The sequence below is a fragment of the Clarias gariepinus genome, chromosome 6 (assembly GCF_024256425.1).
Source record: "Clarias gariepinus isolate MV-2021 ecotype Netherlands chromosome 6, CGAR_prim_01v2, whole genome shotgun sequence".
Lineage (NCBI taxonomy): Eukaryota > Metazoa > Chordata > Actinopteri > Siluriformes > Clariidae > Clarias > Clarias gariepinus.
Window position 1 is genome coordinate 19,452,312 of NC_071105.1, and position 23,945 is coordinate 19,476,256.

At 38.6% G+C, this 23,945-nt stretch overlaps 1 protein-coding gene across 4 annotated transcripts in view; it reads right to left on the reverse strand.

The window, feature by feature from the left end:
• Positions 1 to 270: 270 nt before the first annotated feature.
• Positions 271 to 23,945, reverse strand: part of setd5 (SET domain containing 5) — a 28,918-nt gene continuing 5,243 nt past the window's right edge. The window contains exons 2-24 of one of the 4 annotated variants that reach the window (XM_053498519.1): positions 14,336 to 14,596; positions 13,597 to 13,699; positions 12,900 to 13,141; positions 12,072 to 12,130; positions 11,735 to 11,922; positions 11,585 to 11,623; positions 11,220 to 11,465; positions 10,981 to 11,129; positions 10,622 to 10,739; positions 10,219 to 10,328; positions 9,869 to 10,118; positions 9,375 to 9,458; positions 8,447 to 8,671; positions 8,003 to 8,347; positions 7,298 to 7,543; positions 7,033 to 7,144; positions 6,661 to 6,923; positions 6,237 to 6,293; positions 5,661 to 6,140; positions 3,460 to 3,734; positions 3,235 to 3,380; positions 3,008 to 3,105; positions 271 to 2,882 (exon numbers count right to left, since the gene is read on the reverse strand). In XM_053498519.1, coding sequence (XP_053354494.1) covers positions 2,295 to 2,882; positions 3,008 to 3,105; positions 3,235 to 3,380; positions 3,460 to 3,734; positions 5,661 to 6,140; positions 6,237 to 6,293; positions 6,661 to 6,923; positions 7,033 to 7,144; positions 7,298 to 7,543; positions 8,003 to 8,347; positions 8,447 to 8,671; positions 9,375 to 9,458; positions 9,869 to 10,118; positions 10,219 to 10,328; positions 10,622 to 10,739; positions 10,981 to 11,129; positions 11,220 to 11,465; positions 11,585 to 11,623; positions 11,735 to 11,922; positions 12,072 to 12,130; positions 12,900 to 13,141; positions 13,597 to 13,699; positions 14,336 to 14,406 — 4,494 coding nt within the window. In that variant the 5' untranslated portion in view covers positions 14,407 to 14,596 and the 3' untranslated portion in view covers positions 271 to 2,294. Of the gene's footprint in view, positions 2,883 to 3,007; positions 3,106 to 3,234; positions 3,381 to 3,459; positions 3,735 to 5,660; positions 6,141 to 6,236; positions 6,294 to 6,660; positions 6,924 to 7,032; positions 7,145 to 7,297; positions 7,544 to 8,002; positions 8,348 to 8,446; positions 8,672 to 9,374; positions 9,459 to 9,868; positions 10,119 to 10,218; positions 10,329 to 10,621; positions 10,740 to 10,980; positions 11,130 to 11,219; positions 11,466 to 11,584; positions 11,624 to 11,734; positions 11,923 to 12,071; positions 12,131 to 12,899; positions 13,172 to 13,596; positions 13,700 to 14,335; positions 14,597 to 23,945 lie in introns of all 4 variants that reach the window. The other 3 variants (XM_053498518.1, XM_053498520.1, XM_053498517.1) reach the window with 3 other exon arrangements.

The following is a 23,945-nucleotide window of genomic DNA, read 5'->3' on the forward strand; positions in this document are numbered from 1 at the left end:
TTTTGGTGGGGGTTTTCAAAATATGAAAATATGGCAAGCTGCCTTCCTGTGCACTAATCAAATGAACCAAGCATAAGTATGCAGGTGAGATCTTCGGTGTGACAGACCCTGCAAGCTAAAGCTCAAAGATGAAATAAGGCTTGTGTCTAATCTGTTTAATCATTCATATAGCCTTCATCACCCATTATTTTCAGTTTCGTGTTCCTGATTGTCTTCACTGTAGTCACATTATGTGTATTTTTTATATACTACAGCCATTTCCAAAACACGTTGTCATGACTATTTTATTATCAAAAGACATTACATATCTTCTGCTTATCGTCATTTAAAGGAGTGGGAGGGGTCCAAACTTGGATTTGTGTAAAAAATAAAACCTTTGAAACATGTCCAGTTTTTTATGGAACATCCACACTTTCAACTGTCAATCCAACCTAAAAGAAAAAAATATCATGCGGCAAATTTAGTGTACTATATTTTCTTGGAACAGTATATAACATTTTATGCAAGTACACGTGATCATACATAAATGTTTTCTTGCTTGTTAACATTTTTTCCTTTGTAATTAAGGTGCTGGTAAATTTCTGGTCATAAAATCTTTTTCTTTTGAAGTCTTCTGTGAAAAGACAAACATTCATGTTAATCAGTGAGTACCCTTGAGTCTTTTCCTAAATGGGGAGGAAGACCTCTGGCAGAAAAAGCCAAAGGTCAAAATGTATCTCAAAGGCTGATCAAATGAACCTGTTCATTTCCCCGTCTCCTGTAAGGTCCTTTGATTAAGGGGTTTGAGTGAGGGGGGGACAACAACAACAAAAAAAATTTAAGTTGAATTCTGGGTCACTGTAGATTTAGTCCGTCTTGAGTCCACCCAACAGACATCCAAGACAAAAACTACAGCTCCCAAGATACAACAGTGGTATCCTTTGCATTTGATTTGATATTCAGTTTTACTCTCACCATGGCACAAGTAGGTGACCTCACCGTTTGCGATGAATATCAAACGGACAAAAGTACAGCATTCTGTAATAAAAAAAAAAAAAAGAAAAAAAAAAAAAAAAAAAAAAACACCACATCTGAAAGCAGCACTTTGCATGAACAATACTTAGTATGAGACCCCAGCAGCTATCTTTTTCATTTTTATATGTCTTTTTAATGTCCTAATCAAACCATCCAGCCACATCTCCACTTCTCCTGCCTTGAGTGGTGTATGGAATGCAAGGATTGGTCAAGGGAGAGAAAAATAAATTCTCAACAATATGAAAATAATAATAAAAAAAATCCTGCAGGATTCAACAACTGTTAAGGGGAATAAATCCTATAACGGAGTAAAAACAATATTTCTGCAGCTTACTTTTCAAAATAGTTCCGTGCATTTCAAAGTCACCAAAGCAACAGTTACTAGAACCCAGTTTTAAAAATGAACATAAAACCAGTCCCAAATGACAGCTATACATTTCAACAGACTATTAATGGACATGATGATACTGGGTTTCAGACAACCCTAAAGTCAGTTCAAACAAAGACTGAGCTAACTGCAGCACCATAAGATCTGTGTTTGTCAAGTATTACAGAATGAGTCTATACAAAAAACAAAACAAAATAGGTTACCAAGGGATGATCCTAGAAACCTAGTGACAGTTGACAGACTGAATGGAATGATTAAGAGGAAGAAAGATAAGCAAATTAAATTTACCTACAGTATATACCCATGTGAGTGAATCTAAGAAACTTTTTGCTTGAAGGAAATTCAGCTGTCGGTGAATGATCCAGCAGACTGACCCAAATTTAACGACTGAATAAAGTGAAAAGCACCAAACACTAACTGATCCAACAACTGATTATCAGCATATGGTGTCTGATTCAAATCATCATATATTTTAGTAAATTATGAGTGAAACTATTTTTCAAGCATGTGGGTAAATTTAAAATTACACATGATTTAACTCTTTGCTTTTTTCCCCTTGCCAAACAGGTTATATATATTTTTATTTTTCACTGACTGCAAGATTATAACGAAATCCACGCCAGACTACTTATAAATTGCAGAAATGCAGGATTTTTGGTGACAGAGAGAGAGAGAGAAAAAGAAAAAAAAAATAGGAAAACAAAGATAAAGAAAGTAAGAGGCAGTCATTACAAGAGTCCATACTCTTCTGATGTCTGTACATCAAGTCCCCTCCCCTAACCCAGAACTTATCCACAGGTTTAGTTGAGGAGGGTGACAAACAAGCGCGCACGCGCGCACACACACACACACACATTCATATATGCTCTCAAATACAAACACACAAACAGTTCTAGAAGGTCCCAGAATGTGTTCGTACACCCGAACCCTGCATAGGGGACTGCTGCAAATGCCGCTGTGGATAGTGCTGCGTTGCGCTGACTGAGAGAAGCCTGGAGCTGGCCTGCAGCACTGAGGGACTGGGACTGCCTGCTTTTAGGTTTCGCACTGTGGGCGACTGGGTTAGTCTTGACGCATGGGAGGCCTGGCTGCTAATGGCAGTGCAGCTGTCCGAGTGGCCCTGGCCTCTGGAGGAAACACTCATAGACCCTGAAAGAGTGCTGCTGTTTAACAGGCTGGCTTTATGATGGCCGTCTGAGTAGATGTGAGACAGGTCCAACCCTCCTGCTGCTCTACTATGATGTTGTAGAGTTCCCCCTGTGTGTCTGGAGTCCCCTGAAGGAGAGGCTGAGGAAGAGAGCACATCCTGGCCTAGAGAAGCAGATATCCCCAGTCGAGACGGATGGTAGCCCTGAACCACTGACATAGAGGAGGATGAAGGAGAGGTACTGAAGGAGGGATGAAAAGGAGAGCAACTACTCTGCTGGTGGTAGGTGGAGCTTTCGAGATGTAGATCTGGTTCTGCCAAATGAGGCTGAACCTAAAGCAATGTCAAAAATCAAAAAGGTTAAACACAAGCATGCACAAAAAAAAATTTAAGGATGCGAAAAATTTTATTTTAAAAACACCTCATTTAGCACAGTGAAAACATTAAACAAGTTTTACCTGGTGTGAGTGAACAGATGGGCTGTAACTCTGGGGACTCCTCATGGGGGAAGTCAAAGATGAACTCTGGAGGGTACATCTATCCTCTTCCAGTCCATCTGTCCACACACACACATACACAAACACACACACCCTAATTACACCTACTCAACAGATACACAAAATCAGAAATACAAACATTGAAAATTTGCCTGCAAAAAGAATATGTTAATTCAGTTATTCCATACCTATATCTTTGTCTCGGTTACTTCCTTGCTCATTGGTTCCACCATCCGACTTTTTGAGTATTCGCTCCATCTTTATATTGCCCCTCAAAACACGCTCCAAAACTCCCTGCCCTTCCCTCAACCTTTCCACTGATGTTGGCACCATCCTAAAACATGTACAAAATCTCATCTTCATTCACAGCGCATAAGTACATTTCTGACCTGAGCGTGTGTATGCATTCTTACCAGTGGCTGGACGTCTGTGAGTGATTCCCCACAGTGGTGCTGAGATCTGGAGGACTGACCTCCTCTATCTGTGGGAAAGGCTGATGGGCTGGAGAGGAGAAGGAGCTGTGTGGGGAGGCGGGTGGCTGCAGCAGTGAGCGCGCTCCACCGGGGGATTCAGCAGTTTGGCACAGAGAGCCAGAGCGCACAGGGGTACCAATGGTGCCGCCGGCAGAGCCTACTGGCTCAGGGTCCCGTGATCCCTGCTTTCTTTTTCGATATTCCAGCAAAGATACCTAATGCAGTGAATACAAGGACATAAGAAATTTACAAAGTTTTAAATAAAGAATAAATGGTGACAACCACATCAGATGGTTGCATGTCACACACGCACATGCACCAAAAATTACCAAAATATCCAGGATGTAACACGGCACCATCCATAGACTCAATGAGAATGAGAATGGTAAGGCATGCAGTGTTAACCAGCATTTTGGTATATTTAACAAAAATCTGCTGACAAACTTTCTGCTTTTAATATGCATGTCACAATATTCAACAGTTCTCCTGCTTGTTAAATTGCACAAAAGTTCAAATACACGCACACACACACAATGGCAGAATTCATGGAAGTTCTCAGCATATATGATCAACATATATCAAGTAGGGATGCACCGAAATTTTGGCCACCTAATCTATTTAGGTCAAATTGGTTAAAAAAAACGGAAGAAAAAAAAAACATTATGTTCCTTATGTTCAATGTGATGCATTTTTGTGCACCAAAAAAAGTCAGTTACAGTGCTTTCATTTTTGAAATCTTTTAACAAAAAAAATTTTATATTGTATAAAAAAAATGTCCCACTAATTGTTTTACTTATAAAAAAAAATACACACTCCTGCACCAGACCGTTGAAACAGTTCCATCAACTTGTTCTCGTCTGGCAAATAACCTACAACTGAGCTTTTAGAACACACTTAGCCAAAAGAAAGTGACGGATTATGACCAACAGAAAAGACCAGCTGGTCTTTAAAAAGTAGTTTATTTGCATTAGAGTATTTAATCATTTCAGGTACTGGGAACTGAAAAACTAATAACGCACACTTGCTTTTTCATTTAAAAAAAATGGTCTTAAAAGAATGTGTACAAGAATTTTTTTGTTGTTGTTTTCCTTTGTGCTTTTACAATTATAGCCATACATAAAATCATAAATAATTTGGACAATTTACAAATGAGTAAATTAAGTACAATAGTTTTATTTATTACTTAATAATAAATGTAGACATTTTAGTTAGGCCAAGTATTTGTTTTTTTCTATTTCAGTGCATCACTAAAACACTTTATTAACAACTAAATTACAAAAAAAAAAATTATGTCAAAGAATTAAGAGTGCATGACAAGCACATAATCAACACATAAATGATGCACATGTTGCTGTGTCTGTAAAAGAAACAATATGTAATGGTTTTATGCATGTTAAAGGGTTTTGAGGGCAGTACAGGTAAAGGAGGCATACTGTATGCTAATGCAAACGATATCCACATGCACACTTCTAAATGGAGGCCAAGTATTTAATATTCACCATATTCTGCCCTGGCTTGAATTCACGCCTTACTGCTAGTGCCTGGTAATTAGGCAAGCCTGGCAGCTGACTAACGCCACTTCCCATGGCCCTCTGCCTTGAAAAAAGTGAAGAAGAAAAGACTTTGCAATAGTTGGAAGGAGAGAGGGAGCGAGAGGAACAGGGAGGAAATAAGGAAGAGTCCTGATTTGGCTTGACATACAAAGAGACATCACTTTGTGAGTGATGTGTTAAAGAGGAGATAACTGTCTATTATTCAATGCAAAGTACTCATTTAATTACTTGTGCATTCAGATGTACATCTGTAGTTGCAACTTTCTTTTTTAAAATCATTTATTTAAATATGTTTGGTGCCAACAAGTACAGCAAAGAGAACATTCTGAAATGACAATGTTCCTTCATGCCTTAAAGCATAACTTATTACCAGCTAAAATTCAATTGCCTGCAAGTTTCCACATTTAATGAGAAAGTCCACAGTGAAGTTAGAAATAAGACTTGAACAATCAGTAGAGGGAGACGCAAGTGAAGGTGTTTAAATTCACCTGAATAACACGTGTAATTCATATGTTAAATAATTTTAAACTCTCGCTTTGATTAAAACGTAAATTCAAATAGAAAACAATTGGAGTTAGGATGACTTGCCTTCTTCTTCTGTGGTGGATTGCTGGTATGAGGAGGTGTGCCACTCCCAAACTGAGGCTCAGGGTAAGGCGAAAAAGAACCAGGCCCTGGCTCACCCATTAAGCCTTGGCCACTCACAGAGCTGAAGTAGGATTCAGCAGGGGAGAAGCTGCCCTCGGACTGGGAATGTCTTCTGTCACTCACAGGGCCGGTGCTCAAGTTGGCATTAAGGGGAGAGCAGGTGTAGATGAGGTTGAACTCTGTCCTAAAGACCTGCTCTCTAACCTGCGCCTCATTTGAGCGTGGGCCTGACGAGGCGTCACCGGCGTTAGATACAGGGACTGGTGTGAGGCACACACCATCTCCAGAGCCAGTCACGGACTCTGGTCCAGTCAGGGGAAAGTCATCAGATGGGGGCGCTGGACTGCCAAGACCAGACATCACGGAAAGTTCAGGGAAGGTGATGATCCGTGGGGTATCGAAGTCTGGTCGCAAACAGGGCTGCAGAGAGTTACAGAAGTTGTTACTGCTACTGTCACTCTCAGACTCTCCAGCATATGCGCACATGTACAAAAATCAACTAAATACCTTCCATACCTCTGGAGAAAGAGACTCTGGTCTGTGTACAGGAGATGCCTCAGGCGAGGAAATGTTCTGTGGAGAAGAACACAGTGGATAAATTATTCCGTGGCCCTGCTATATATGGACAAAAAATATCCAGTTACTTCAAACCCTTGGGTTAATACTTCCGCAGAGTGAACATGTGTTCTTCTAAATTACAGAGATTTCCAGTAAACAGGTTTTCCATTATTTTTCATTATATAAGGATTCACAGTGAAATGGGGTAAATGCAGGAAATATAAATTTTACCAAAAATTTAGGTTGAAAAACAGTAGTCTATTAAAGCTTCGTGGCAAGTATTGGTGTTGTGCCATACTTAAAAAAAATAATAATAATTTATGCTAATGCGCACATGCGGTGTGCATGAAAACAAAATAATGTGTGAGCAGACTATTTGTACCTCAAACTGCAGAGGTGTGTTGCACCGGCTGGCAGGAAGAGATGGAAGAGGAGAATAAGGTGGCATAGCACCATTCTGCCTCTCCTCTTCGGTTCCTAAATACAGCGAGCAGGAAGAGAGGAGAGGGTGGAGCAAGCTCACAGAGGCCTCAGACGGCAATGGAGGTGTGATCGGGGACAAAGGTCGAAGGAGGAGTTCGGGAGGTGGTGCAACTGTTTCTGATGCATACTTTGACTTCCTTTTTTTAAAAGGTGCCATTAATTCTAAGAAAAGGAATGTCAAGTTAATAAAACTAAATATAATATATTATTCTTATATTACTTTCTGTAGAAAAGGTCAAATGTACACTATTTTCAAATGTAAATTTTTTACCAGATCTGGAGGCTGTGCTGCTGCTGTTACTTTGGTGTGAAGAATTAGACTCGGTTCCATCCTCCATGGAGAGAGAGGACATGCTCTCATCCTGGGCCTGCTTTATCCACCTCTACACATGAGTGTAAGTCGTCAATAGCAGCAAACAGCTAAAGGCTATTTAATTAATAACTACAAAACGATATACAGAAAGCTCAGACTTTCTTTTTAAGCTAACACTACTCGTCTTCCGAAAACATAACATGCCACACATAACCGTATTTACTTTTTTGCAGGAGCCGTAGGTGGGATCAACAATAAGGGGCCGGCGACGTCTCTCTGGGTTGAATGGAGAGCCGAAGCGAATGTAGTGTTTGGGGGTGGTACAGATGAGGGGTGAGTGTGAAAGACCAGGCAGCATGTTGAGTGTAGTAGCCAGCACAGTGGGGTCTGTGGTGATGCGCAAGGGCCGCTCTACTGGCTCCTCTGCTCGGTCTGGGGCCTTGTCGTTTAACCACTCCGTCACCAGGTACTGAAGGGATCAAAAGCATGGCATCACCAATATGATACATATAAAACAATCGATAATAAACAGACTTAATATCCTGTTGCTTTGAATGAGAATTGGAATGCTGATTATTTAAAGCTTACATTTTCTTTATCACTTAGATTGCTCTGAGCAGCATACAGAACGTGCTAGCAATTGTGAGTAATGCAAAACCACCTACAAACTGAACAAACTATAACGGAAACGAAGATAAATACCAAAGTGCTGACGTCAGCATTGTGTCGTGGTTGATTTCAAAATGTAAAAAAGTGCATGTTTCGAGATTTACAACTTCAAAATGGGATGTGTTCGGTTATTAATTTATTAATTACTAAATTAGTGCATTACATACACACAGACAAGTGTGTGTGTGTGTGTAAGTTTTTGCAAATGTAGCCCTGATTAACAGTGCAGTAGAGGTATCGGAAACTACAATTATTTTACCTTTTTTGTTTTGGGACATCTCACCCCTGCCTTGCTGCCTAGTGCTGTAGATGAGACCCCATAGCTCTCTCCATCCTGAGGTTGTCCGACACCCAGTGGTCCATCCCCAAGCCCCAGTTCACCCGTGCCAGCCACAGTGCCTCCCTCTTCCCCACCTGCTGCTCCTGCCTCGGCTGCCTGCTGTGCTAGAAGAGCCTGCCTCTGGCGACGTGCCCGCTGGGCAGAACTTGCCCGATTACGCGAGATGCGACTCTTGGGCCGTGGTTTGGGGCGTGCTGGGGGAGGTTTGGGAGCAACAACGTTCACTGAGGAAGGTTTTTCTGCTTCAACTGATGCCACTGGGTCCTTAAGAAGAAAAAAAAAGATCCCACAAAAAAATGTGATTGAGGGAAGATGATTAAAACAGAAAAGAACAAGTAAATAAATTAAACAGTAAAAACTCACTGTGGCAAAAGACGTGCGGCGTGTGCTAACACCTCCGATCAACCCTGCATTTTGACCTGGGTTAGATCCTGTGGGAGAGGAGGCTCCACCATCCTCAGGGTCTATTCCCTCCTGTTTGAGGTCGTCAAGCCCGACACGCTCTGTACCCTGAGTAACACGCTTCTTCCTCCTTTCCAAATTCTGAAACACATGCATGATGGCCTCAGCTTTCCGGTCCTCTCGCGACTGCAGTAGATACCACACAATCAGCAGGAACAGAATAAACCACATCTTATTCTATTCAAGACCAAAATTAACAAAAAACTTCAAATGAATAATACAGCAACAACCGCCTTCATTACAAAGATATAAATTAAAGCATAGAATACAAAATATTTGTATTTCCTTGTTCCTAAATCACTGTCTCTCATTATTTACTTTTGAATGTGTCCAATTGTATCTATACACCGACCACAAGATATCTATATGGAATCATGGCAAGGGATAATTTTTTACACTTTGGTGCAATTTAGCTTAATTAATCAACCAACCATGTTTCAGAAGGTGGAGAAAACCAGATAAATCCCATGTAATAATAAGGAGAACGGGAGAAAACTTGGGAGAAGCAGGAGGTTTTTTAGTGGCTAGGTTAGGTGGCAGTGTTAACCTTTGCACCACTGTGCTGCTGATTATTTTAATCTAAATGATTCACATTTTTATCTACTTATTTTAATTAGATATTTCTTTAAAATTTATAAAAAGAGAGAAAACTGAAACTAAGAATTCTATACTAAAAAAATGGAAAAAGTACAAAAAATAAAACAAGAAAGAAAAGAAAAACAATTACATATTTTGGAAATGTATTACATTTTTTGTTGTTAAGTCAAATATTATTAATCAATTATCACTATTAGCCAATTGTCCTTTATGCTCTTGCTGCCCTCCTTACCCGTCTGCTGTTAGGTATTGGTGCTCCCATTTCATCCAACTCATCTTGTCCCTCCTCCTGCTTAACACCATCTATCAGACCCTCCTGTAGAAGCCAAACAATCATTTAAAAGAGAGTAAAATTTACACATTAATGAACATTTTTTGAGCATTAGGACAAAATTTGTCCACGGACAGTGTCAAATGTCCAACCATGCACTGGGAATATTTGTTAAAGCTCCAGAAGTAAATAACAAACAAAAAAAAAGCATGGCTCAATATTAACAAAATAAATGAAAGATATTTTTTTATTACTGCAAATTGCAGAAATGTACGGGTCTAAGCTTTGATTTTAATGTATCAAAATTAACTCAAGTACAAGGATTTTAACCTTACCATGTAATTTTAGTATGGGTTGGAGCTAAACTGTAATCCTGACCGTTACATAACACAGAAATCTGAAATCAGGTTTGCCAAAAACTCATCTGTATCTCCATCACATGCAAAGACACCCACCTCTGCTTCACTAGTTCCAGGCTCCCCTTGTTCATCCAGGAGCTGATTGCTATCGTCGGAAACACTCCCAATCAACCCGCTTCCCTCTAATTCTTTCCGCCGTGCCCGCCTTCTGCGGGTCTCTGCCCCTGGCAGAGTAGGTAGTGGGGTCTGTGGTGGGGGCAGAAGTGTCTCAGATGGGTTTTGGTTATGTTTCTGCACGGGACAGTTCTGATTGCCTTTATGGCATGCACAATCCACCTTGTAGTTACTAATGTGGGAGATATGAGGGAAATAATTAGTACAGCTGAGTCCGTTTAAAGATTGCAAATAAGATGCATGTCAAACAGTGTAAGAAATTACACACTGACCAGCTGTTAAATTCGTAATCAAAGCCAATTGTGACCTCGGTATCTTTGGAGATTTGAGTAACAGCATAAATACACAGATGAATCATCCCCTCAGCAATCATATGCCGCACCTGAGTGTGGATGTAGAAGAAAGGGGAGAGAGAGAGAGAGAGAGAGAGAGAGAGAGAGAGAGAGAGTGATTGAGATGGAGAGAGAGGGATATTTAGAAAGAGAGAGAGGGATATTGAGAAAGAGAGAGAGAAAGAAACTTACTCAGTATTGCATTTCATTTGTCATGGTTGTGTACTTTGGTTAATAATGCTGCACTGAACTGTTAATTAATACAATACCAGACTTAAGTATAGATAGCATCAGTGAACCTGTCTATTATGTCCTTCTGATCACACCTCAACTATCTATTCACCTCAGCATTAGGTGTACAGGATCTCCTGATAAAGCGAGCATCGTTCCCAAATGTCCGTGCGTCTACACACATTTCAACTTCATTAAACTTAGAGTAGAACAGGACAAATGGGTAGGGCCTAAAGAAACACACACATAAAAAACAACCATCACCAGACTTATAAACATCCAGGCCAATTCTAACAACACTTTTTATTTTATTTAATAGTTGAAAAACAGTATAAGGCTTATCACCTACATTAAAAAAAGACTGAATATACATGAAAATTTTACCATTTAAAAAATTATAATGTACTTGTAATTTTTAAAAAAAACTTACAAGCCACATGGTCATCCCCTACAATTTTGAAGTGCACTCACTTTTTAAAGAAGTGCCCATTGACCTCAAACTGTTGTTTAAGCATGACTTTGCCTCTGTACTCAATGATGAGTGTGTCAGGCTCCAAATCCCGTGCTGCTCGCAGGATTTTCCGGTGTTTCTGCACCCGTGTTACACGGCCCAGCTGTAACTACACATACGAACATTATTTGTTTAAAAAAATAAATAATTGTGTGAATGCAAATCACATTTTTTTGTTAATACAGTGAAAGTATGGTACCTGCATTTGAGAGCTCAATACGGTGTTGTTGCAGGCTAACTCTGTGCGATTGATGGTGTCCATAGCGAGGGCTGCTGGGTTTGGCGAGCTCTTGGTGGCAGAGTGATGGAGCTGGAGAAGTGTTTGAACATCAGCACTGTACTGATTGGCCTGTGCCTCTTCATACTGATCTGTCCACTGGCGGATACGTGTCTCCCAACCTTCAGCTGTGTTCTCATCTAAAACACTCGCTTCACTGGTGGAGTTCTAAGCAAAAGAGAAAGGAAAAAAATGTTACTTGGTTACCAATTACATCACAGCACTACAAAATAAAAAAGCCTTAAGAGTACACTATTTGCTGTAACATGTTAACACCTTGTTCTTACCTTCATCCTTAAGGATTTTCTGGACCCTTCCCTAAAGGCCTATGGAATGAAACAGGTGTAATATTTGTTAATATATGCCTTTTAGAATATGGCTGTAATTAATCCTGTTCCTGTAAGCAGTAGCGCAAGATTATTCGCTTCTATGTTCACCTTGACTTTCTTAGCTTTAGGGGCAGCTCGTGTTTTCTCCGTGCTCTTCTTTCTCTTCTTGGCTTTGCTGCGTTTAACTCTGTTAACAGTGAGGGTGATGCTGGTGGGTGTGTGCTGTGTGGCTGTGTATGACACTGTGGCAGCTGAGACCTCCTCATCTCCACTTTCTGTAGCGCTGCTCTCTCCTACTATCAAAAAAATGAATAACCAAAAAATATAAAAAATAGTCCAAACACAACCAATCAATACACCATTAGAAACACGCATGTAGCAAAAAGCAGTGCTCAAGTCACGCTGCAGCTTTAACTGTGCAGGTCTGTGTTCTTTGATAGCCTACCTGACACATTGTCTTGTTTCCGACGCTGCCCATCCAGTCCTTTCCTCCTGTCCAGCCCCCTGTACACATCACATTGTTAAGACACACTACACATACAACTACACTGCACTAGATGCAACTAACAACTCAAGCTAAATAGTTAACAAATATATGTGAATTTCTTGATTTAAAAAACAGTTGTGTTTAAATGTTAGTATCACCTCTTAATTCTAGGTGTTTTTGTCTGTGTGTAGTCATCTGATTTAAGTGGGCAAATACAACCTCAGACAAACATCACCATAAATGTTTTTTTTAACATGCAATTGTTTAATGATCACAAATAAAGCTAAAAAGAAAAAAAAAAGTGGGCAATACTAAGTACCCCCATAACTGCTTCCACAGGATTTAAGAGGGTAAGCTGCAGCCAGATGGGGTAAATCATCAGCCCTTGATTTACTGGTAATTTTACATTAATATTTACACGAGTGAACCTGAATATTACTTCACCTGAATTCTGTCTAAACAACAAAATAATGTTTTGTTGTTATTTTATACAAAAACACCCTTTTCTCACATACCTTATTAAAAATAGCCTATGAAATACATCTGTAAAAACGTTAAATCTGTCTAAAGATATTTCAAAGGCTACATGGTATTGCAACGGAATCTGTAGGGTTTGGAATAACAAAAAAAGAATATGTAAATATATTTTAATAAAAAAAAAAAAATTCAAGTAATTTGGAAAAATAATGTAATTTTTTTTCAAAGTTTAGATGCATATTGATGACAAACTTTATCATCATCACTGACTGCACTAACCAAGAGCCTTAAGCATTGAGGTGACCTTACCTGCAGCTCTCGCATTTTATGAGGTAGCGGTCTGACGTCAGGCGGCACTGGCACCAGCCTGATGGCACGGCGCCCTCCTCTTCTGAGGAGCTGTCGCTATCAGCAGAGTTGTCAGCGTCATTGGTGTGGAAACGGGGTCGTGAACGGCCGAGGGCGCCATTGAGCTCCAGGCGGGGAATGATGGTCTGGGAGAGTGGGGAGGCAGGAGGGGTAGGAGGGGGTGGCGCTCCATAGTTATGATCCTGACAACACACAATGGAAGACTGTTGCATCTTCAAACAATGGTGTTCAGGTATCAGAGAGAAAAAGAAAGACAGAGAGAGGACAAGACACAGAGAAAGGAAAGAGGGAAAGCAAGAAGGTGGGAATGAAAAATAAAATGTGGCATTCAAAAATCATGCAGGACTTAGTACTTGCTGTATGGTATTTAAGCATGGCATGAAAAACTTTTTACATATAGTTTTTTTTAATGAAATATAGCATAACATGCTATTTATAATTAGTGTACTTAGTTCATAACACAACATCAGTTAGCAGCAGCTAACAACAAATTTACAACTAGAATGAACACAAAACACATCTTTGACCTATGGTCAACTTAATAACTTAAAAGATTTTTTTTTTTTTTTTTTTTAACACCTGGATGTTATGTATATTTATGAAAATACTCATGTCATGCAAGTGAAGCGATACTCACAGCATAGGGCAGGCCCCGGTATCCATGATTCTGTGCACTCCCACAGCTGTGGTTTGAGTATGTCTTCTCATTTACTGCAGGGCTTGCTTCCACTGACTCAGGACTGAGATAGTGTAGAAGATAAAACATTACAAAAAAACCTACGTAACAGTATTCATTTTTCTAATTGTGAAACCTTCTCATAGCTGACCACTAGGTGGCAAAAGAACCTTAGGATAACATGAACATCCAAGAAGGCTTTGCATTTGTCCTATCGTATCTTAAAAAGGAATAGCTTGCTGGTTCTGACACACCAAAATAAAGCTTGGGTGGTTATTATATAACCGAGGAGAGATTATATAAAAACATTACAAATTGCTAATCATGATGTATATCTACTCCTTGCTTATTCAAAAGCAATCCGGTCCAGTATGTCATCGTACAGGACTGTACGATGACATACTGATGCCACATCATTTAATAAATCTAAAGTTTTTCCAAGTGAAATGGCACACCACCAAGTCGTGAACTAAATTCTGAGGTAAATTCTGTTGTAAAATGTCACAGGACACCTCCATCTACTAATCAAGATCTGATTATCTTATTGTTAACTGGTAAGACGTGAAACTAAAACAAAGACAAATATTAGCAATGAGTTAATCACCTATAATGAAAAACATTTACAACCGGGGACAGACAGGGGTCGGCTAAAGTTACAAAGTGTTGGAGAAAGACTGCCTAAGAAGTTTGCAGTACTCACTCTGATCCGGCGGCCATGTCTGTGTAAGGTGTCTCAGGTGTAGTGACTCCCAGTGCGATTGCTATGCTCATGACGTCAAGCACAGCGCCGCAAGGGAGGGGGGAAAGGGGGAAGGGAGGGGGAATAGGGATGGAGGGACAGGGGGAAAGGAGAGGAGGGGGGAGGGAAGAGGGAATCACGAAATCCGGATGGCAGAGACAGTCCACTCCTGAGGTGTGGTGCCGCAATGCCACTCACAGCACCTGACACACATCAGGAGACCTGGGAAAATAAAACAGAAGGATGAGGGTTTTAAATTACTATACACAAGGATGTTCATCATACTGTATATAAGATCCTGTACAGCAAGTAACATGCCATGTCAATAATTTTAGGTTTGGGAAACAACTGATCGATTTCAGATAACTGATTAATTTACAGTTCCCAGGCATTGCAAGAGAACATTCAGACAAATCAGACACACAAACTACAGCAAGTTTCCTGCATTCCTATGCTTAGCATTGTCCAATGAACTGATGGTTTTGGTTAGGGCTGTGTATTGGCAAGGGCCTCACGATACGATACGTATCACGATACATGGGTCACGATACGATAAATCACGATATATTGCGATACAATACATATTGTGATATATTGCAATAGTTTGTATTAGTATGTGTGTCACATTATATTGACAACTTGATAAAGTAGGCAGACGAATTAAAATTCCAATTCCAATTTATTTTCCATCCATTCCAATTCATTAGAACGGCACAGTGTGATTGAAGTCCATATTGTTATAAAATACTTAACACTTAAACATTCAACTAAAATATATATGCCACTAAAGTTACATATAAATTAAATAAACAATTTATAAACCTAAAATAAATTTAAGCAAAAAAATTTAAGTTCATTAAGTAAACATAAAACTGGAACATAATGCTCTAATATGAGGTATTCATTGTCACCAAACTGTTAGACCAAAAACTCTCTTGCCTCCAAACTATTAGAAACTTAAGTGTAGTATCGATACTCGAGGTTTGACTATCGATACACTATCGTAAAATAAATTATCGCGATAGTTAGATGTATCGATATTTTTGCACAGCCCTAGTCTTGGTGTGACTACATGGGGTGACACGACTTCCTAAACCTACACATAAAGCACACTCTGAACCACAAATGCAATATTAATGCAAGGGATTAATAACAAATCAAATTTGCAAACTACGGAAAAAATCCAGCTTCGTGGTATTAGCTGTTATGTGAGCAAATTTCCAACTCATAGATTAATGATCGTCGTACAATTTCCCTTTATGTTCAATAAAGTACTCCATCTATTCAGCTCTTTTTGGTCTAAGGAAGACAAGACAATATTAAAAGAGTGCAGATAAGAGGGGTAAACATGACTGAGTCGACAGAGAAGCTGGTAGTTAATAAGCATGGTTTAGCACAACATGCTTCCTCTGTTACTCAAACCAACCCTTAAATGAATAATGACAAAGACAACAATAGGGTGTAATATCCAGGTTTCAGCTGCTTTTGGTCTGTCGTCTGTTCTCTGGCATTTTCAATCAATGTCTGTATAGTCTATATAAAGTGATCCCAGCACATACAAAACAGACCAAACAATTACGAATGAGATTCATCACTATCTATTTGTATTATGTTGTTTCAGATTTGCATTAAATACTTTCCTTCTTGTACTCAAGCAATTACTCGGATAACAGCTTTCACTTTTACTTAAGGTATATTTTTAAGTAACAGCACTCTACTCGAGAAACATTTTTACAGTCAGAGACACGGACATGTGAAATGTCAGACTTGTTCTTGATCATCCACGACAGCGATTCAACTCATCAAATTAAACAGTTTTATGTTTGATCTTGCTCACAGCTGAACGTAGCACTGTTCATTTGTGACTGGTCATCCGAAACAAGATCTTTATACCAGGTCTGAAGATCAGTCCAACATAAAATGACTCTGAAACCATAAACAGGGAAATACTAAATAATATCTGTCAAAAGCCAGATGGTGAATAGGGTAGAGGATGTGAATAATAAAATCCATAAACATTTTAACCTCCACTGTCCTGGTCACCAACTAAAAAAGAAAAGAAAAAAAGAAAAGAAAAAAAGAAAAGGCAAAACATGTTCAGATGCAAAGAAAAAAGAAAAAAAGAGTAAGAGCTGTAATAGCAATGCCGGTCACTCTAGGCCTATTAATTTGGTGCCACAAAAAAGCAGATGAAAAAGCTAACCAGATAACGGTCCTAAACACCATAATGCACACAAATATTCAGGTAGAGTAAAAGAACACACTACTCCTGCACGATTAACTGCACAAAATCATAAAATCATATTACGGACCTGTAAAATTTGCCTGATCTACAAAAATTGCCATGTATCAAAAGTAATATCCGCAGGGTCATGGATTTCAAGTGGAGTTCCCCAAAAGTCTACTGAACATTAAATTGCTCTGTGCAGTGTTGCTGTAAGCCTAGATGAAGATGTTAAAATAATAAATGGTACATTTAATAGTAACATACAGCGGTTTAAATCACAACAATCACATAACGTGTCCAAATAAATGCAGTTTGATTTTTGGATCCGACCACATTAAAATGATGCAGTATCTCTGCTATACAGAAGGGGGCAGTGGGTGCATTTGCTTGGGTGTCAGGCAGTCTGAGGCTTGGACTCAATTGTGCACAATCATATATAAAAAAAAAACCATACAAACAAAAAAGTAGGCCATAGCCATGAAGATTCTTTTTATTACTGAGTAGTGAATGATCATGGTATGTCAAGTTGAATCATTGTTAAAACTGTCAAAATTCTGTCCTCAACAATAGTTATTACTAGAAGAGACTACTTTTCCCAACTTTTAGACACTTTTTTCCCCCTACTGTACCAATACAGTATACAATCAAACTAATAAAGCTTCAAGTATAAACCTACACAATGAGAAAGTTAAAATCATCAGGCTGTTTCCCCCCCCCCAAAAAAAATTGCATGATGACCACATCATCCTTAAACTGATAACCCAGAAACTTCCAGCAGTGATTAGACATTCAGTAGGCAGTTGCAGCAGTCTAAACACAACCCGAACTATCTTTAAGTTCACGGCTGATGCAGACATTTTTCACCTCTAATCAGGAAACATCTTAGCACCCACATAAATGGTGTTCACTAACATGTCCCCATAGATACGGTTGCTAACGGCCCATAGATACGGTGGACAAGGACTCCGTGGAAGCGAGCTACTAGCTCTAAAACAATCACACAAAGAAGCCAATGATGCATCATCCTCACTTACCTTTTAACCTACCAGGTAACCAAATGTCTATCAATAAGCACCGCCACCAAGTTGCCTTTACGATGACTGATCGGTTATTTCTGCTGAGAACCTTAAGAAAAAGAGAGGCAGCTTGTTGTCTACTGCCAAGAAAAGTTTTATTTATGCAGTCACCAAATATAATTTTGTAGTGTTGTATAGTAGGGTGGGCTAGCAATAAATATTGGCACTCATAATGGTGTCACACAGCCACATCTGGGATTGTGAGAATGATAGTTTTTGCTTTGACGTACGTGAGCTACTGAGGGCGTTTTTTTTTTTTTTTATGTGCGTCTTTTAAACTGATACGACTGATACACAGATTAAACGTTGATGGTATTAGCTGTAGTCTCCCATACCTCTCACTTAGAGGGATCATTACGCCTGATCATTGCATGGGCATCACTTTTATCAATTACAATATTTAATGTACCTGATAAAATGTGATAATTGTAATGAAAACCGTAAGTGGCCGACCAAATGTGTGTAATGTTAAAAAAAATTATTACGTTATATGTACATTAGTCATGCTCAACATAGAACACAAATACACTGTTTCTTGAAACATGCACAGTTTTTTTAATCAAACAATCAGTCTTAAAATCACCGGTCAGTGCTCGGAATGTGTGTCTATATGAATATGTATAAGATAGACTTGTAGAATGTATTAAATGTAATAAAACTGTTAGCTTTGTTCAACTCATTCTGGCTGATAGGCGCCCACCTGTCCAGCTTCAGTGATACTTCACGCAATTCTAAATGGCTATTTAGAGACAGATTTTCAGAGTTTGTGAATCTATAGACAGATAATAAGTTTGTGTTTTATTGCAATGCTGAACTGTTTCTAGAAGAAGAAAAAAAACAAACAAAAAAATTAGAGCAACAACCTCTTTTGTCATCTATAAGTCCGTCTCATTTTCTTTATCCTTCATACAGAGTCCCTCCTGAAAGCCAGTTTCAGATTACTGTCAGACTGCCTTTCTATAACCCCTGCCCCTCTCTCTCTCTCTCTCCCTCTCCCACACACAAGCACACACGCACACACACCTCAAGAGGCCATTTTGAGGGATGAGACAATGCCTACTTTTTCAAATTGCCTGCTATGCACTATACTCCTAAGCCACACTACGGTCTACTAGAGAGATAGAGAGGGTGTTGGACACATGAGGTTTGTAACACCGAGCTCTGCCCAGCAAACCGTACCTGCTCTTTAGTTAGAGTTCAATATACACATCCATACTGTGTCTGGTATTAACCTGATAAATACCTGCACACACTTAAATTATAAACATTTATAATGTAACCGTTAGTTACATATACGTTACATGTAACGTTAGTAACCATACGAGTTACTGATGTGGTTTCATTTCAACAAGACAAAAGACTAAAGTACAATTACAGAAAATCTTTTGCTTTTGCTGGCGAGTTTCGTCCATGTGTACTTGTATCTAGAGTTTTAACAAAGGATACCAGTAGTAACAGAAAAGGCTTCTCTACATCCCAAAACATTACAATACTGAATTTTTTCAAATTTCACATTTTTTTTTAAGTGTAAAAACTTTTAGAACTATATTTATCTAAAAGAGAAATGCAAAAAAAAATTTTTTTTAGATAATTTCATTTTCTTTCCTATTAATATCAGTGGGTTTGTTATTAAACTAGTGCTGAGTATTTTTTTAATTAAAACATCTATAAATGCTTTTTAAAAGCTTCAAAATACGGCAGAAAAAACAGCTTTCTTAAAGTGATGTCTAAACATGGCATGCTCAGTTAAAAAAAAGTGAAATACAGAGATGTACAGGTAGCAGTTGACTGATGACTGAGCACATACTAAAGCAAGGCTCAAATCAAATCACTTCAGGCGTATGGAATTGGTTCACGTTGGATGAACAGATAGAATACGATACTACGTCCTAATTGATAATTTGCTGGTCAAAATTGGGTCACCGGTTATCTTAACGTGTTTGACAGACAAAGTGGGGAAACTGGACACTCCCGTGTTCATGATTTGTTAGAATAATGCTGTTGAGCTAAACACTACAGCTCATTTAAACTAAAATTTGACATCACTCCGTCAATATGTAAGGAACTGAGATTTGAGAATACCCCAAGCTCATGCTTTGGTTACAATTGAATTTCATTTCATGAAAGACCGTCTGCATTTACTCTGTCAAGACACAAGGGTGCACTTAGTTGTGTAGAAATAGTAACAGCACCTTCAAGAGCAAATAATACAATCGAGGTCATTTAGATAAACATTCATTTAATATACATACTGTATATAAATAACTAACTAAATAAATAAATAAAAAGTTATTGTTAGAGTGGAGAGAGTTATTCTGTCACTATTCTCCAAGTCCATTCTAACAAATAAAACTTCTGAAATTTTTATTTTTGCATCGCCTAAGAACAAAACACTTTAAATAGTAAACAAGAATCATTTATAAATCCATCCAATAATTTAATATTAAACCCCACTTTGTAGTATAAAAGCTGAGCATTACTTTTTACACCACATTAGCGCAGTATTTCCACCTCGCCTTACTGCTTACCTCTGCTACGTGCCAAACACAAAATAGTGCTGCACATTTGGCCTGTGCTTTTATCATCAGTCAACCACAAGATTTGAGTATAACCATTTTCACTGGTCTAAACTATTACAGCAGCTTCAGTATAAAGTTAGCAGCTATGTCCTCAGTCAAACAGCAGAATCTGCTCACATTCACTCTGTCTAAGGCTTTCTACAATACAAACTCTGGCTTATCACGGAGTAAGGCCATGTAAGGTTTTAGATATCTTACTTGCCCTCCATCCCTACACCCCCTATATTTACTCAAAAATCCTCCAGCATATGGCTCGAAGTTGTCCACATTTGTGGGTTTTTAGTGGCTTAGAACTTAAATCTTTACAAAGCACACATTGCAACTATGTCAAGGGTGTACAGGCTTAAATAGTGTGTCGCTTAGTAAAGGTGTTGACTTAAACCTGTAGTTTGGTCAAGTCCCATGAGCCCTACTTTCCCGTGCATGATCGATTACCTGGATTTCAGAGTAGTCAGTTTTCATTTATATTTTGCACTAAAAATAAAGTATAAATTATAGAGGAATTTATTTTTATTACAAAATTATAAAGTTTCGTAGGAATGTGCAAAAATAGTCACACCATCGATACACCATCATTACAGCTCTAGCAGTCACATGATCAAAACCTGGTAATTGTTTGTCAATCAGTCCTGCTGCAAATAATAATGCATCGCTGGCTACTTTTACACCCACGGAATTTTACAGAACACATAACGAGACACCAGATAATGGTGCATGTTGAGAAACTTCAGTCAGTGAATACAAGTGATATTTAACGTGTTATAGCTGCTCTTTACAACACTTCCCAGGATGGGACACTGGCAGATTTGAGATATGGGGTATTTTTTGTGCCTCAGTGTCAGGTATTAACCTGTGAATATCTGATCTATTTTTCTCTCTACTTTGCTATTTACCCTTCACCTAGCTGTCCTGTCTGACGAGTATCTGACATCACCGCATGTGTACTTGACCAAACGGTTTGTTTAGCATGTGTGATAAAACGGACATGAGAAAACTAATATGGAACAATCTACATAGTTACAGATCTGAGGGGAAAAAAACATAATAAAAAAAAATATATATATATTTATAAAATGCTAACTAAATGCTTGGAGAAATATAACAACGGTAACAAAAACAAAAGTCCCGGCATATTAACCCCTCCGTGTACTCAAAATTAGCAACTGTAACACAAGTTCATGTATATTAATTATTTATTATGGTAAATTTGTGTTAGATTTATTATGCTAAATTATAGAAACTTAATTCATAAATGTTAAATCTAAAAACTCTTATTATATAATTAGCTGTTTAAGAAAGAAAATGTACAACACTAGTCTGAGTTAGCTGCCTAGCATGTGGCTAACAAAACACGAACATTCGAGCATCCAGTTTGACAAAAACGCTTACGATATTAGGCTGAAATATTGTAAAAACCTTTCTTTGCTGCAAGCTCAGTCCTCGGCAAAGTGCTACTTGTTTATCTGAGGTTTTTTTTTTTTTTTTGTAACTAAGCGTGCAGTGTTTAGACGCAATGCACGTTGTAGGAGGTGTTTATCACTTTAACAAGGCTGTGTTTTTCATTCGTATTAGTTCACACTTATGGGGGGAATTCCCCTGTCTTGTGCACAGTGTTCCTGAAAAGGTTCCAAATCCAAATTTGACCCTGACCAGGAAAAAGGAGTTACCGAAAAATAAATGAATTAATTAATTAATTATTAAAACATTACTATACTATATTCTGCTTCCTTGAAGCAGGGAGAGTTAAGCTCCATGCTCAAGGGCCCCAGACAGTTGCAGCCTGGCAATTTCCAGATAATTTTTATGATCTGCAATCAAGAGTACTAACTTCTGGGCCATCACTGTTATAATATTCTGGCAGAATCAACAACCTACTCCTTAGTCATAACTGTCATTAAAGGAGAAGTGTGTTAAATTCTGTGAATATCTTCTCACAATTTGCTAGCTGTCTGTTTTTTTAAGCCTTAAATGAAAAAATAAAGCCCTTGTATACAACCTTGGCTCTGAAATTGGTAAACAAAAAGTGTCACATACTGCATCACACAGCACTATTCCAGCTGTCCAACAATAGTGGACCTTTTTGCTTGACAATGTATTATATTAATATTTGGCCAGCTAGCCTGGTTGTTAGTGTTGCTGCCTTAACAATGCATGTCCATCAGTTTTGGGAGGGAGGAGCCTCTGAAGGAGCACTGAAAGGAGGAGGGGTGTTTGTTTCAACACTGAGGTTAAATATCCCAAATACCTCCAACTCCCCCTTTGATTGTCACAAACCTGCTCTTTGTTTCTTACCCGCTCGTTCTCCTTCTTACACTCCCTTATTAACTTGTTGTGGTTGCCGTATTTCCTAAAAACGTCCGAGCAACAGAGTTTGACTGACTTCTTTTTTTTTCAATATGGCATATTCATGCTAGTTTCTATGTTGAAAGTGAAGCATTATAAGGACTTCACATATGCATTAACCTTTTGGCAGCCACTATAAGCTGCTGCTGTCCACACAAGTACAAATACATACTTGACGAAATGACTGTGAATCAGCATTTTTATTTGATTAACATTTGGAAATTGGTAGCACTAAAGAAAACATATTTAAAAGTTTTGTTTGTAATGTAAATTAGGAAATAAAATAAATAATAAAAGCAATAACTTATAGAAATTTGAAAACTGCACCATTTTAAAAAAAAAAGGGAAAAAAAATAAAATTCCCCAATAAAAACACCCACAGTGCTCAACCTAGCTCGAATATCCAGCCTGACACACACAAGGATGACATCATCTCTCCCAGCACAGAAAGGGGATGGAAACAAGACAACCCACACACTAAGCCAGACAGGCCCTACCCCCTACCCCAAATTCCACTGTAATGTCCTACCCTGTCTGCACACACACACTAGTTCTCTGCCCTTTTGGTTCTCAAATCAAGGACAAAATTAACATGTGTACATAGTCATTGGTTGATTTCTGGGCGTTCACATAGAGTTCCTAACGTTAGTTTTAAGACCAAATGAGATCAACTACCTAAGAGACAAAACACGCTAATGTGATTTAACTGATCTTAATGCTGTTAGACCCAGGGTGCTGCATGCATGGCAGTCAACACACGGCACTACATAATGTCGCCGCAATAAAATTTTAAAGCAACAAAAACTACAAAGAAAGAAAAAGGATGGTCTGGACATTTTTCAGTAGCCATGGCTACAACACAAACATACGGTGATTCTCTTAAAGAAAATCGTAACTTAGGAATCGAAAACCTCTTCCGTTATAACACAAAAACGATCACCTGAGCACAAGCGATGACATCAGTCTTTCCGCATCACTGACTTGTTCAAACACAAACAAGCTTCACACTATCTGGACAGCCATTTTGCCTCAGGGAACAATGTATAATGTTTCCTTGTCTGACACAGGAGGAAGTAATAAAACAGGCAAAAGTAATTAGATTTCTACCCTCTGGTCAGCACAGAAACATTAGCTGATCTTTTTCTTAACATTTTACTATGTAAAGTTTTATTATAAAATACAGATTATTCAAAATGAAAGCAAGTGGCCTTCTGAAATCCCCCCCCCCAAACACACACAATCATATTTTTACCTTAAGCAACACACTGTAATAAAAGAGTTTTATCTCACTGACAATTGCTCAATAACATTCACAGCTTAGTTAAGCTGCACAGAATCCAAAAGAT